Source organism: Hylaeus volcanicus, chromosome 7 (genome assembly GCF_026283585.1).
Source record: "Hylaeus volcanicus isolate JK05 chromosome 7, UHH_iyHylVolc1.0_haploid, whole genome shotgun sequence".
Lineage (NCBI taxonomy): Eukaryota > Metazoa > Arthropoda > Insecta > Hymenoptera > Colletidae > Hylaeus > Hylaeus volcanicus.
The window spans coordinates 14,246,313-14,262,089 of record NC_071982.1 but is presented as its reverse complement, the minus strand read 5'-3'; the positions used below and the strand labels follow the sequence as shown (position 1 = coordinate 14,262,089).

Sequence of the window (15,777 nt, the reverse complement as noted above, 5' to 3'; positions counted from 1 at the left end):
ATTCTTTTTTTTTTCGCTCTCTGCAGTCTCCAGTGCTGTGCGTTTTCCTGATTTGCTACGGTTACTTTTTCGCGGTATGCGTCGAGAGAAATCGGCTAACGTCGGTCGCCGTTTCGTGGCCGGCGACCGTGTGTCATCTTCCAACGTGGCCCCACTCTCTTCGCTCGACGATCCTGGTTCGCAGGCGTCTCGTTTATCAGCACATCCTCGGCTCCCCGGTTCGCGGATCGACCACCGGAAGTACGATGCTCGCCGCTTCGATACGTAATGCTGTCCCGCTCGTGAGACGTGAGAAATACCTTTTGCTTGTCTTTGCGACCGGCGGCTAATTCTTCGACGCCACATCGAGGATCGAGATCGTTTCGAGATCTCGATCTCCATCCGTGGAGTATTCGACGAGCCGAATGCGCTCGAATTTACCAATTACTTTCGGAGAGAACAAGATCGGCTAACTAAGTAATTCGTGAACGATTAAATCGCGCCGATCCTCTTTCCTCTTGTAGGAAACGAAGAAATCGGCGCTTGAGGTAGGAAAGGAAAACCGGCGTCGAACGGACTTCGACGTGTCTCTGTAAACGAACAATACTACCGATGTTACTATCGATCGGGCGTCGATGTCGCCCGGAAACGTGTTAAACGAACGTTTGTCGCGTAAAAAAATGAAAACCGTTCGGTCGATCGGTTATGGTATCGGCAGAATGTCGAGCCGCGTTTATCGATCTGCGTGTCGCGGTGCAGTTGCATTCGACACCGTCGTGATTCCCGTCGATGTGCCGCTATTATCGCTCCTTGGAATGATTATTCCCGTCCACATTATCGACGAATCGGACGAACGAACAATAATTGCTCCTTTGCGATTATTGCCTGTCTGAACTATTATCTACCGGTGATATCGTTAACTATGTACACTGAGGACTAATTCGTAGAAGATCAAGCTGTCTGTTTCTTTCTTCTCTCTCTCTCTCTCTCTCTCTCTCTCTCTCTCTCTCTCTCTCACTCTCTCTCTGCTGTTCGTGGAAGGGAGATCCCGAGACGCTGCACGTTTTCGGGGCATTACGCCTCGTCGAGGCTGATATCGCATTTTCCTGGTACGTCTATTTTATTTTTATTTTTCTCATGGTTGATTTGCGGTGGCGCGTTTGTGTGTCAGCTGCGATTAATCGCCGATGTTTGTACGGTGCATCGCGTGTTCAGCGTTGCTAGCGTTGGAACGGTTCGGTTAGTATATCTGTCGGATTGGACCGGGTCGGTTGGATCGTCGCGTGTGCTATACGGAGGATTTGAAGGCGGGTTTCTATGGGATCCTATCGCGGATGCTTGCGTCCGTGACGAATTTTCAAACGTTTTACCAGGAGGCTGCCGAAACGATCGCTCCAAAACACTTGATCCTCGGCTTGCTAGTCGTCGATTTTCGAGAACAAATCGGTACGTGAGCTGGACGAGCTCGATTTCGCGGCGGCTGGAAGCGCACACGGAGAGCAGCGGTGGTCCGCTTCGGGTTGAGCGGACGTTTCGGATTGTTTGATTACGGAAAAAATTAAGAGACTTTCTTTTCTACTCGGTGTTTCGAGAATGCTGTCCAATTTTCGGAAATAATAGCCGGAAACCCAATGGAATTGATACGAATCGATTCTTAGATTTTCGTTTTTTGATATGGCTCTCCGTGTCACGAGCTCAGAACGGGCAGTCTGCGCGAATTAAGATCGTCGTCCATCTTCGTTTATCGAGTCGTAGTCGAGTCTCTCGGAGATACGTTCGCAAAGAACCGGATGACGACGAATATCGTGGATCTACGCTACGAGATAATACGTGGTCGATCCCTCCTCGATGCCCGATATATCTCTTCGGCTCCGCTCTTTCCTTTCTCTCTTAAAACTCTCACTCCCTTTCTCTCGCTTTCTCAACTGCAAAGCTTTTCGATTATTCTCGGATTTTTGGCAAATTTTCCTTAGTCCCGGCCGCGGGAAACAGCGAGTCGACAGTCGAGTCCTTTCGATGCTTCTCACTCCCCGTTCGCAATTATTCTATCATCCTCGTCTTCCGACCACGTTCCCTTTCGTCTCTCCCTTCCTCTCCTAGCACCGTAATCGTCAATCCACCTTGCGTCCCCCGTCCGAAGACGAGAGTCCTTAGAATAATTATCTCGGGTGACCCGTCCACTCGCGTCGTCGCTTAGTTTCACAATGCAGGAAGTGTTTTTCTTCGCTGACGCGAGAAAGGAAACGTCTATCGTCTTTCCCCTTCGCTTTCTCTCGCCTGACGGATGGGTTTTCTGGTTCGCTGTGTTTCCACTTTTTACTTTCTCGTCGCTCGTTTTTACGTTCTTCGAGCGGACTTTTTTCTGGGGAACGGGAATTCTTTTTTAGGGGGTAGGAGGGCGAGGAGGGGCGTACAGGTATAAGGGGGTTGTTTTGGACGAATCGCGGGGGGGTTTGCAGGAGCGGAGTGTTCGGGCCGCGCGACGATCGACCGGCGACCTTCCAGCGATCGAGGTTCACGGGAACTTTGAAAGACAGGTCTCGTGTCCACGTCGCACTTAGGCTCGCGGCGATCACGCGTCCGCTTTCCCCGTCCGACGTGGACGCGAACCGTAAGAATTTCGAATCCGACCCAGACGCGGCGGGCACTGAGAAGACTATTTTCCGTTCTTCTTTTTTTTTTCGTTTTCTTTTTCCCTTAAAACTTTTTCATTTTTTCCCTAAATCGTTCGATGGTTCGGTGGTTAATTTTTTTGCTGAGTTAGCTGCGAGGTTTCGATACGTCCCGCCGCCGGCGGATATAATACTATATGTATACATATATTTATAATATATCATTTATACAATCTAGAGAAAGGGGTCTTTTTTGGGGGTTGGGGGTGGGGTAGGGGGTGGGTGGGTGGGAAGAGGGTGTTCGGGCGTGACGGGAAGGTCGCGCGTCGCTGGTCGCCAGACCGGCCCCGGAAAAGTATATACTAAGGCCGATTTTGGTTAAGAATACGCTTCGCATTATTTTTTTTCTTCTTCCACTCTTTTGATCAACTTTTAATTTTAACATTAAGGCGCAACGTGATAAACTTGTACTTTTTTCCTTGATGTGTCTTTTAGATTCTGGCCGAAACTGCGTGTAAGTGTGGCGGGTGTTAGTGTGACTGTGTTTAAGACTGTGTCGTTTGTATGGCTGTGTGCGTGCGTTTGCGTAGAGCGTGATCGTGTCCCTCTACGTACGTGTACGGTTGTGTCGTTGTACGCGTGTGTGTGGGTGTGCTGCTAGGCGATTGATGCACTTCGCCTTGCCGAGCACTAACTGTTGTGTGGTTTGCTGACGCGACGGGAACGCAGCCGCGTGTCGGTGCTCGTCGCGCTCGCACGTTCCCGCCCGCCATTCGAGCTGAGTTTACTTTTTTTTGGTGTTTGCCGAAAAACGGAATTTCCTTTACTCTCCGTCGCGAACGAGACGTCTCGCGACGTCGATTCGCGGCGCCGCGGAACGTCGCGCCGCGCCACGTTTCTGTGTGTCGTCTTGTGCGCAACCTAGGACAGCAATGAATCGATCCGAAACTTCTCGTGTCGAAAGCGAACTAAGAAAAACGCCGGTAAAACGTACGAAAGGAATGTCCTCGTGTCGAAAGTGGCATAGTCATCAAATATCGTAATGCGTGAAAAGTAGGCAGGTTTACGAACCAGGACCTCTGTCTCGCGTTTGCAGGCGACGATCGCCAGCGGTGATTCGGGCGGGTCGGAGTATGCACGACCGGCACCCGTGATTTCCGTTTACTGTAAAGAAAACCGGTTGTAACTGTACCGAGCGACGCCGTCGAAGAATAGAGTATTTGATTCGAGAACTGCTTCATTCGATTCCAAAGAGTAATAACTATTTTGAATTATATTTATATGTCCATCGAATTGTATTTAAAATTCATAAAAGAAAGTGCGCAGAAATTACTTCTGCGAGGCAATAAAACTCAAACAAATCACATTTTCAAGTTCTTCGAGACAGTTCTACGATTAAATGTTAACGAAATAGTCGCTATGTTATTCAGTACCGAGGTAGTATTTTATTATTTGAGAATTTAAATATAAAACAAGCATCACTAAATATCTACCATCAAAAATTTTCTTTCGCGTTAAATCAATTAGCTCTCAAATTTTCAAATGCAAAATGGATTGTCTTACGATTGCGTCGCTCGAATTGAAACTAAATCCTTGTAAAAACTGTATGGTCCTGATTGCAGGACTGTACTGTGAGATATACTGAACGCTGAGGCGCCGAAGAGGAATCCTCGCGAAGTATCCCGGCGAGCGGAGACAGAGGTACCAAGCCGAAAATGTACTTGCTTGTGCAGGTTACCCCGGCCGCGGCCCGAAATATCTTCGAGCCGGTCGGGGCGCAGAAAAACAATTCCCACAATATTCTTACAAGACGTTCCAGCTGACCGGGCAGAAGTCGGCGTCATCGTTCGTCGTCCCGTGTCGCTTTTTTACTTTTATATCCCCCTGACGATTATCGGTACACCTTTCGAAAAAAATATTTCCGCTCGAAATCTTTGCCTCGTCGTGGCACGCGCGCGTCGCCATCGACGAACGTTTTATTATTACTTTTTTTTTTTTTTTTACTTTTAACGACTAACATTTATTTTATCAAAGTATTGTCTGACTTTTGGCGTGATACTTTAAAGACTATATAAACCCCTGATGCTTGTCCCGGAGCGACGAAGATGGCCGACACGGTGTCCAGGGTCGCGTGTCTCTGTGTTTTCACCTCAAATCTGCGGAGGGTCTGGCGCTTGTAATATTTATCTCTGAGGACTTCATTGGACTCAACGCGGCGATCTAGCTCACATCCTCACACATCAACGTAGGTAGTTTGCATGTTTTCTGTTGCTCTGCTTTGCTACTGCTTGTCTTCGCTTCATCGTTTTACTAAATAAGTATTCATCTCACCTCTTCCACGAAGATCTTTTGTTTTGTTTGTTTTTTTTATTTTTATTTTTGTATGTAATGTTAACCTTAATACACCTACGATTCCCTACACACGATAATACGTATATAACCTAACGCGACTCGCTGGCTGAGACGTATGCGCAAGAAATACACTCCAGGAATACAGACACCTAAAAACATATTACACATTCTCGTCTCGTGTGTGCTCTTCTCGGGTACACGCACGTTCATTCACCTAAACATCTTTCTTTATACGGATCCCTCGACTCGTTCACCAGACGCGGGGGATATATATCGCAACGATTAAATTAGAAGTCGGTTGGATCTGTCGGAAGATCGCTAGATGAGAGTGACGATGAAAATCGGGGAAATCGGCGTCGAAGGTCGAGGAAGAAGTCTCGCAACGGAACGATTCGTGCGGAGGTCTGACTTGGGATCGGTTTCGGGCACGTGTTTGCCAAATTGAGAACGTGTTGCGATGGACCATCGATGGAGGATTAAAGGTACGACTCTTTCAGCTTCGGGACGAAGGTGTATTCCGTTGCCAATCGCTGTCGATGAGAAGGTAATTGACGTCCAGTCGAAATATACCTCGCAACACGATACGCAAATTAATCGTTAGTCTGGGAAGACGATAAATATCGTCAAACCTCTATTATGTGAACTGTATTATCTACTATCACGTTACCGTATGTGTGTTTTCTTTTATAGGATGAAACCTATTCGGAATGACTAATTAATAATCAATAATTAAAAAACTTTTTAATATTTAAAGTATTTAAAGCAAATGCACACAACAGCTACAAGATTATGTGATTCAGCTTCTAAAACGATTTCAATGCATACAGCTCGCTTTTCTAAATTATATCTATTTTTTGTCTTAAATATCAAGTAAAATCAAATGCCATCCACTCGTTACTTTCACCAATTAGTTCACATAATGGAGGTCCCACTGCACCGAATTTTGTTTCGAGTCGAACTAAAAGCATAGGTTTCGAAATGTATTCCAATCTTGTTAAGGTTTAAACTTTCCCGTTGGTGATTCGTTGCTCTCATACTCGGCGGCTGAAGGGTTGGATGGACAGCGACAATTTTACTAGCCGCCATTCTTAGTGCTTTGTGTGTATATCGTCTGCCTCTCCGCAATCGATTATACTCGCAAGATCCGCGATCGATTCCTCCTTTTTATTTTTTTCAGAAATAAAAGCAACACATCCCTGTCTCTCACGTCTCCACTCTCTCTCTCTCACTCTTTCTCATTCTCTCCCTCGTCTCTCATTCACACGTAACCCACGTAAAAGCATCGTCACGCACATAATCTTGCTTCAGCTTTCACACGGACGCATTCACGCTCTCGCGAAAGAATCGCTAAAAGTATCGTGCACGAAAAGGTTTGGGATTCAGGGCGGGAAGGAGGGGGAGAAAATTCCTCGTTAAACTTACGCTTACAACTGATCTAATAATTTCTCCTCGCTTCAAGCATTTCGCCTAAATTTCGCGTTTTCACTTTATCATTTACTAGTCTTGTTTCTTTACAATACATATATTGCGGACCTCCCGGTAGCCAAGGAGGTCGGCGCTCTCTGTATAATTTCTTCTCGTTTTTTTCTCTTTTCAAATTTTTCTTCAACGCACTCGCTCGTCCCTCGCGCGCCGGACACACACGCTCAGATTCCCTTTCGCTCGATTATCCCAGTCGTCCGTCGCCAGTCTCTCGGCCCTTTCGCTCCCTGAACGCGTCTCTGTCACTCCCACAATCTAGGATCGGTTTGCGCCGAACGTCTATCGCCCGTGGCTCCGAACTCAGTTCCGAAATCGCAATTCGCGCGGATTTCATATCTCAGTCGTGACTTTCTTTCTTTTTTTCTTTTTCTTTTTTTTTTTATTTTCAACTCTCCACCTTCCTTTTATCCCTAACGTTCCCTTGATCTTCCCCTTTTCCCTACGGCTGTGCGCCGCCACTGCCGGTATATCGTGCCGTTCCCGATTCTCCTCCTCGAACCAAACAAAAAGATCACCTGTTGAGATCGTGAGATTTCGTGGCTTCAACGACGGTCGCATCAAGGACACTTGGCTCCCTACACGCTTCTACACCGTTCCAAAATTTTTACGTCGGTCTCCGGCACCTCTATCCCTCGTAACCTTCCCCCGCTCTGAGCATCCCTGCATCCCCATCCCACCCCCGCAAACCCCCGACTTTCGAACGGATCCTCGGTCGCGGCTGACGGACTCCGAGAGGTTCCTCGTTTACTCCTAAGCACTGAGGCTCGAGAAGAAACTTTCTTTCTTTTTTTTTTCTCTTTTCGTCCACCGACTCCGTAGACATTCGAGACGCGAAGGGATTGGCAACCGTGGGATTAATCGAGGGATCTTCGGTGCTTGGAGAGCTGGAGTATCGACAGCCTCTCGTGTTCGCGATCCACGAAACGGAAACGTGTATGTAGGGGGCGTCGAACCCCTCGCGGGCCGTTTTAAGTCTCTGTCAGGGGGTAGGGGTTGCCGTCGGTGGATTTTTTTCTAATTCGAGGTAGTTGAACGGCGACATCAGTGTACTCGTGCGCGAACGGAAGGGTTGTTTATCCGAAATCGCTCGTCGAAGATTTCAGCTAGAAGGCTAAGCGATAGGAACTTTAATTTAGAATTTTCGCTACCTCTATTAAATTTTTTTCATCACTCTCGCTTTATCTCTCTCCCCCGTACCTTCACGAAATAGTCATCGAAAAGCAGCCAAAGGGTATTTTCTTTTACTTAAACTAATTCACTCGATCTTAGTCGCTTCGTCGTTGAAAAATTTCGTACACGAGTAATTTCCGTTCTGATTCCGGACAAACGACCACCGATTTGGTAAACAATGAGAAACGTCACTTGCGGTAAACGGAATCTATTGCACGATTAACCGTAACGTATCAACGAAAGGCATGAAAAACAATCGATCAAGATAGAAATCAATCCAGTCGTAATAACGCGGCTCGCGAGGGGTTCGGTGTGTGATCGAGAGGGCAGGAGTATCGACTGCTCTGTTCGTCTGTAAACGGAAAAGCGTGAAGAAAGCGTCTCGAATGTCGCGGTCGGGGACGAAGAATTGTCCTAATGCAAACGTCTACATTCCTTAAATCAACGGAACTAATTCCCTACGTTAATTCGACCGAACCGGAGTAATCGACGGCCCGGTCGAGGCTCCCTGCAACCAATTAACACAGGAATCGATATTTAATATACATGATATGTCGACTGCCGACAGGTAAATCCCCGTTGACGAATTTTTTTTTTTCTTTCCCCAAAGTATTGGTAAACTATACAATGCAAGCGCCTCTCGAAATCCTCGACCGGAGGGTTCCACGTGTTCTTCTTCCTTCGCCTCACATCAATTTCTTCGCGTTCATCTTTTTTATTTTTTTTTTCATTAAAAAGTTTAATCGCTCTCACCTAAAAATCCCCTATCGAAACGTATTGTAGACTTAACGCGCTACGTGTACTACGAGATTATCACACAGAAAGTTTGCTCACTCATTAATCAGTGTCAACAATCAGTAATTCTCCTCCTCGAAATTTCTTCTTTTCTCTTAATCATCTCTTTTTAATCCTCAGCTTTTATTTTCATCGCATGCGCACGCTCTCTCTCTCTCTCTCTCTCTCTCTCTCTCTCTCTCTCTCCCACTCTCACTCTCTCTCACACACTTTCTCGCATAAAAACATAACCATTCGTTCGCAACTTTTCGCTCGCTGTCGTTCCCCCTCTCGTTCTCTCTAACTCTCTCAATACTTTTCCATCTCAGTCGCACGTATCCATTTTTCGAATCGCTCGAAATCTTCTTTCCCTTGCGTCCCTAGACTATAAAGTTTAACGTCGCGTGCGCCCAATCCGAAAGGCGCGATGAGACCCTACGGAGAAAAAAAAACGCTTTATATATCTTCCCTCTCTTTTTGTCTCTTTCTCTCCTTAACTCACGTTATCCTCCGTAATCGCGTATTTCGTCATAATAAGTTTTTATAACCTAATTACGTTTCTAATAGTTTGAGGAATGATTATTCTCGATGAACGTACTTCGAAGTATATTCAGCTTTCTCCCTCTACCGCGGGCGCGCGCGCGCGCGCGCACGCATATACGGAAACGCAAGCGCGCGCGAACGTTCACGATTTTCCACATTCTCTCAGTCTCTCTAGTTTTCCCGCATTCGCTCACCGTTTATTTATTTTTTTTTTTAACTCCTATTCGTACGTTTTTTTTTTTATATTATCATACTATTATTAATATTAATTTTTTTTTTTTTTGATCACGACGATTCTCGAACTCGACGATAATAATAATCGTAATAATAATATATAATCATACAATAATAATTAGTTTATTAGTGTGTGTGTTTCTGTTTCTTTACGTTTCAATTTTTTTCATCTCGTTACGATCTCGAGTGGGTATCATTTCATTTCGATCCTCTTCCGCTGCAGCGTGATTACGACCTTCCGCTCGGTTTTGTTTTAGTATTTTTATTTTTTTGGCTTAATTACCATGAGTTAATCGTTTATATAATAATTAATAGCTTGCAAGTGTTAACGTTAAATACTATTACTTAATTCTGCTTACACATGTGTGTATGTGAGAGTGTTTTTCCTTAAGACTTACGCGTTTAGGTATGTACGTATGCTTATTATTTCCGTTTTTCCATCACTTTTGTTTAAACGTTTTCGTCCATTTCCATTCGTTTCTCTCTCCCCTACCTCTAGTTCTCTCTATTGTTCTCCCGTGTGCATCCGTATTCGAAAAAAGTCCTTTCGTCTCGTCCTGTGTACTCGTTCTCCGTGCCTTGGCCCCGCTGCACAAAACGTAATAACGGCGAGTCGATCGGCTTTCGTTCGTTCTCTTTCTTTCGCAATTTCATCCTCCACTAGTCTCGTACCTCAAACAGGATCGCGCGGACTCGTGTTGTCCGTGAAGTTTTTCGTCGGCACAGGAAATCCCTTTCGTTCTCTTCGGTTACGCCCAGCGTCCACTTCGACGCCCCCTTCGGCCACGAGGGGACGCTCGCGACGTCCACGAACGACCCTTTCGAGGCCAGGTTCGTCGATCCTTGGGATCCCTTTTTACGCGACAGGAAGTCGCGATTCTCGAGCGACGACGCATGGGCGTTCCAACGTCGCGGAGTCGAAAATCGCGACTTCCAGTCGCGTGTTAACGGATGCGTGATGCGTCTTCGAGCGACCCTTTCGAGGCCATGGTGTTCGATCCCGTCCGAGGGATGATCGAGGCCGCGGATGATCGAGACTCCTTTCCACGCGACAGAAAGTCGCGATTCTCGACAACGACGCGTACGATTCCAACGCCATGAAGTCGAAAACGACGACTTCCGGTCGCTTCGAAAGGGATCCAGCGATCACTAAGATGCGAGTTGCGTCTTCGTGCGACCCTTTCGAGGTCTATCGTCGATCCTCACGGTGCTCGATCCTTTCCAACGGACGATCGAGACCACGAATCAATTTTCACGCGGGCAGGAAGTAGCCGCGTGGCGTTCCAATTCCATTCTGCGTCGCGTGAACAATGATCCAGCGATCTCAGGATCCGAGTTGAGGGGTGGCGTTCGCTCAGTCTCGGCTCGAGCGGGTGTTCGCGATTCGTTACCGTGTGATCGGTGGCGGTTCGTCCTTCGCGCCAGGACCCTCGATCGTCGGGGAAAGAGTATCGATGAGTCCTCGACCCGCGAGAATCGCGCTGCGACGAATGCTTTGTCCTCGGTGAACCGTCTGCGATGAGAAGGACGACTCGGGATTTTCGAAAATGGATTGTTCGATCGGACGTTCGTGTTCGGTGCTCGAATCATACAGGTCAACTGTTGGCGGTGCTTTGTGTTTCTGGTAAGCGTGTGATCGGTTCAAATTCGGTTCGGCTTGAGCTGTTCGAAACAAATCGATACTATTGGTTGGTGGCGGATGTATCCTTTCCCTTGGGACTCTGTTACTGTAACTCTGTAATTCTATGGTTCTGTGATACTGTAATACTGTCGGTGGCTGCATTTTCCTCTGTCGCGATAGTGACGGAGTATAAGAATGGCGACGATTATTTGGCTTCCTCGTCGAGTGTGTGGCATTCAAGGGTCCTTTTCCGACCGTTCGGCATTCGTATTTGTTGCGAAGGGGATGGTTTGTTTTGAGAAAGATGTTGACGCGTAAGGCTGTGCGAGAATTTCGCCCTCAAACGAGCGCGGTTTAATCCACGAATGCGTTCTGTGTGCGAAACCCTTGTGTGTAACGTGAAATGAGAAGAATTGCGATCGTTGATTCGAAGACCTGGAGAGTATCAAACGAACTTGCAAAAAATCACAACGGATACATCGTTTAGACTAATTTCCCTCGACTCTTCAAATAATTCATCGATAAGCGATTTCCGACCGTTATCGATCCGCGTAACATCAATAAAAATCCACTTTTTTCCTTTTTTCGCCTAATTAAACGCTACTTTCGCTTGCCGTCGATCCGTTGTTCAAAGTGCTGAACAAACAGCGGGTGAACGGCCCGAATTTTTCCCGTGGGCAGAAATTTAATATATCGCCGAGCACATTTGCCCGCGCAAACGAGCGCGAATCGTCGATTCGTAGATTAAATCTCCCTCGAGATTCGTTAATAAATTTCCCCCTTGGCAAAGTGGTTGTTTTGTAAGGTGCGAGTAACGTAGGAACTGAAACCGAACGAAACGCGAGTAACTCTGCGAGCGGGACTCCTCGGACCGGAAATCGTGATCTCGAGCGATCGTGGCTACGCAGGCACGTTTCTCATCTAATCCCCGCTTTGTTTTCCTCGAAATTTCCTACGCGTTCCCCACCAATTCTCCCACGTCTACCGTTTAGACCAAAAATCTTTAGGCCAGCGCCGAAGGAGACCACTAATTTTAGGCCTCGACTAAATCTTAGTCGTCTAGGAGTCGAAATTTACGAATTTTTCCCACATCCCCTAAACGTAGCTTTCCCCGTTTCCCTTTTCGTCCGCGACTCGCCCTCGATCGTCGGTTTCCGGCCGAAGGGAACGTCTGTCGTCGCGTTCCTCGAGATGTGGTTCGTTCGTTTGGACAGATAGGCCTGATCGGCAGTCGAAACTTCGAGACGATTCGCCGGGTGTTGTTCAATTTTCGTTATGTGTTACGATCTTTTTTCCTTTTTTTTTTCTTTTTGATAAAATTGGGTTCTTTGAGGGGGTTGCGTCGTGGATGACGCCGGGTGGCTTGTCGAGTGGAAGAAAAACATAAGCGAACGAAAATAAAAAGACAACTCGGGTCCAATGGTCTCGCTTTTATTGTCGTAAATAATAAATAAAATAATAATCGATAAATTGATCGTTAAAATTAAAAAATAGTGACTCGTGACTAGGTTAAGACTCACCGCTTACAAAAACGTGTGTGATCGTGTGGTATTTCTTTTTTGCTTTTCTCTCTGCTGTGTACACTGCACAATACATGCTTAATAATAATAATAATAATAATAATAATAATAATGATAATAATAATAATAATAATAATAATCGTCGTAATACAGTAACTAAATACAATAATAACTAAATGCCAGAACATAGACGATACGTTATTGAAGGGTGACAAGGACTGCGTAAGAGGAGTCTTAGGATGGGATTATTCTTATAATAAAAGGAGAAAGGACACGTAAAAGGCGACAGGATCTCGAGAACAGGAAACGGCGCGTTTACTCTCGTCTCGTGATATTCTCGCGACGCAAAAGAGATGAGCTAAGGATTCGACGCGAATAAAACCAAATAGGGGATGATATTTTAATCAAAGGGAATCGGTTGTCAACGATAATTGCGATTGGTCGCGTCTTCGTGAAATATTCGTCACTAATGATAATAGTACTAACGACAATAATTATAATAATGATGATGGTAATAGTAATAATAATAATGATAATAATAATAATAATAATAATAATAATAATAATAGTGCACATAATAGCGAGAATAATAATGGTAGGTAATAATAAAAGAAGGTAAGTAGGTTAAGTTACAAGGACTCGCTACCACCCGTGATATATTTATAATAATAATTATTTTACCGTACGATAAATTATCTACAAACCGTCTAGCGGAAAAGAAACTTCTGCGGGTAAGAAGAACGCGTACTTTGGCGTCGGCAACTGATTTCTCGCGCTTGCCGGAGTGCGTGTAAACCGTGGTATGCACGATGTACGAGCACATCGTTGTGCAAACGTGTCGAGTGTCGCGTGTGTATGCGTGTACGGTGTGTGTGTGTGTGTGTGTCTATAGGTGTGGTATGGAGGTGTGTGCGTGCGCGTGTGTCTTCATGTAATAGGTCGGGTACAAGAGGAATAAGAGGGGACACGGGCGTCTAACCCTCTGTCACACATTCTTTTTGCGCAATTTTTCATCGCGCCAACATCCGTCTTTCGTTTCATAAGTCTCTAATATATATACATATAATTTCACGCAATTACATGTATATATATATATATATATGTATACTCCTTCAAATTTCTTCATATATATATTTCTATATATATGTGTATATATATATACGTTTTTATAATAATCTACTTTGTATATGGTTACGCACCGGCTCGCGGTTATTTAACTTTTTTTCTCTCAAATTTATCTCCCCCACACACTTCGCGCGGTGATTTCGTTTCCCTTATTATTATCATCTCTATCATCAATTCATTTTTTTTTTTCTTCTTCTTTATCATTAAATCGTCTAACGCTTAAGAAAGCCGCCGGTGCTTGGATCCGGTTTCCAAATACACGCCCTTCCCTTTTGTCGTCCCTGCCACTCGTACTCCTGTCACTCTGCGACTAGTCTAACCTCGTTTATATCAACTAACCATTAATAAAAACATCTTCTACATAAAATGTTCGCGCGTGATGTGTGATCCGCGCACCGTTTCTCTCGTTCGAATGCAACGCGATTTCTCTGGCTTCGTTTCCATCCCCCCCCCATCGTTATAATCGTTTTCCCGCGTCGGCGAGCGAAGTTCTCGGACCGAGTGCAAAACACCGTTGCAACGACAAAGGTGATAATCCCTTCCCCCGCGCCGAGAGAAATGAAAAATAACGCCAGCCACGGTTTTCGATTACTCCCGAATCGCGTTGCGTTTACGCCCGAGCGTTCGATGTTCGCGTCACGCTCGTCCGATGTGGAATGTCGAGGCTCTCTGCCAGAATTATCGTAGGAATTCTCACCGTAGGATATACATTATCAATTTTCCCGTTCGATCGAGCCAAGCATTGATTCACGGTCGATCTCGAACCCGCCGTTCGACTTTAGCACGGTGCGATATTCATCAAATAATTATGTACAACTTAAGAAGAAAGGATCGAGATCCCAGTTGATTGTTTCGTTCGAACGATGGTTGCTTCTGTTTAAGGGAATAAGAAGCGTCGCGCCGAAGATTCGGCGCGAGCCGTCCTCGAGTCCGCTCGCAGCGACGCGTCGGGAGCGAGTCTCTGCTCGTCGTTGCGAGCGCGCTAGAAAGAAAACATGGTTTCCGGGGACGACGATCGAGCGACGCGATTGCTGCGCGCGAGGACGATGCACGAGGTCCGTTGAAAAATGAAAAACCACGAGGTACAGCGTTGACGAAAATACCGTGCGAAACTGGCCATCGTTGTTTCTTGCGCGCACGGAACGACTCGCGACGAAAGTCGACGCGTTCGCTCGCGAGTCGTTCCCGAAGATCCACGAGAAGGGCTCCTCTTCTGCCTCTCAACCGGAAGCTGCGGAGGATCCGTCCAGCGGATCTCGCTCCCGCCGTTAGACAATAATTATCGGCACTTCGAGAACATGGACAAACAGTACCGTAAAACATCGTCGATCCTCGCGCGTTTCAAGCCGTCGCTCGGTCTTCGCTCGCGGTTCGAAGCGTTCCTTACGTCCCTAGTCCCGGAAACGAGAGTGTTCTTAGAAATTAGGCGGTAAACTTGAACCGTACGCAACAAATCCAAACGATACTCGTCGCTCGAAGCTAATGTGTGTGAGTGTGTGTGTTTAATCCTTGCCGTTCGTTGACCACTCTATCGTCCTGTTTTCTTCGCTTTTCTCCCAAGACCGTCGTTCTTTTAATTTTTTATATATCGGTTGATGTCCGCCCGCGACGAGAACAGGGTGGACCGGTTCCGCAGCCTCGACGTGTTTAGTTAACTCGAGGTTGCCGAGACACGGGGACGCTCGGCGAGGAATCGAAGGCACGAAGCTACGAATAAAAGCAACGATCCACCCCCGTCTCGCGCGGGGGACGTTCGCGTCTCGTGATTAGGTCACAGCCTGATCCTTCGTCGGCACTCCTCATCGTCCCTTGGCGAGAAGATCGATGATGCCTTCGTGCGTCGAGTGTTTCGGTTCTTCCCTCGATCACGCGCCGGCGTTTCGCGCATCCGGAGCGCTGCATCTTCGGTTTCTTCTTTCGTTGATCTCCCCTAAACGCTCTCGCACGTTCTCTCTCTCTCTCACGCCCGTTCTGCGATATGTTAGTTTAAGGATACCTGAACGCGGCTTCACGCGAAGGACGTGTACCTCCTGACGGATGCGATCCTTCCTCGCTGGCCGTTCCTTCTTCTCTCTGTTTCCGTTTGTTTTGGTTTATTTGTTTACCTGGAGCCGACGAGCGCTGATGAGCCCGCGCACCACGAAGAGCAAGAGCCACGCGACCTCCTGATTCATTCGAGCTGCTCCAGGAAGTTCGGGGTTTTGAAGTACTCCGGCACCGGGTCGTCCAGCCTCGAGATCACCTTGTAGATGGACTTCTTCCAGCTCTGCTCGGTGTCCTTGCCGCCCTGGATCGCCTTGAAGAACTCCTTCAGCGTCTGCTCGACGACGTACCTGAAGTTGCTCGGTACCTGCAAACATAGACC

The 15,777-nt window shown here is 46.6% G+C and overlaps 1 protein-coding gene across 4 annotated transcripts in view; it reads right to left on the bottom strand.

Moving 5' to 3' along the window:
• Window positions 1-15,777, bottom strand: part of LOC128880352 (homeobox protein prospero-like) — a 71,603-nt gene that overhangs the window by 13,888 nt on the left and 41,938 nt on the right. For 2 of the 4 annotated variants that reach the window (XM_054130352.1, XM_054130354.1), the window contains exon 5: window positions 1-15,777. This exon is cut by the window's left edge and continues 13,888 nt beyond it. In XM_054130352.1, the coding sequence (XP_053986327.1) occupies window positions 15,583-15,777 (195 nt within the window). In that variant the 3' untranslated portion in view covers window positions 1-15,582. The other 2 variants (XM_054130353.1, XM_054130356.1) reach the window with 1 other exon arrangement.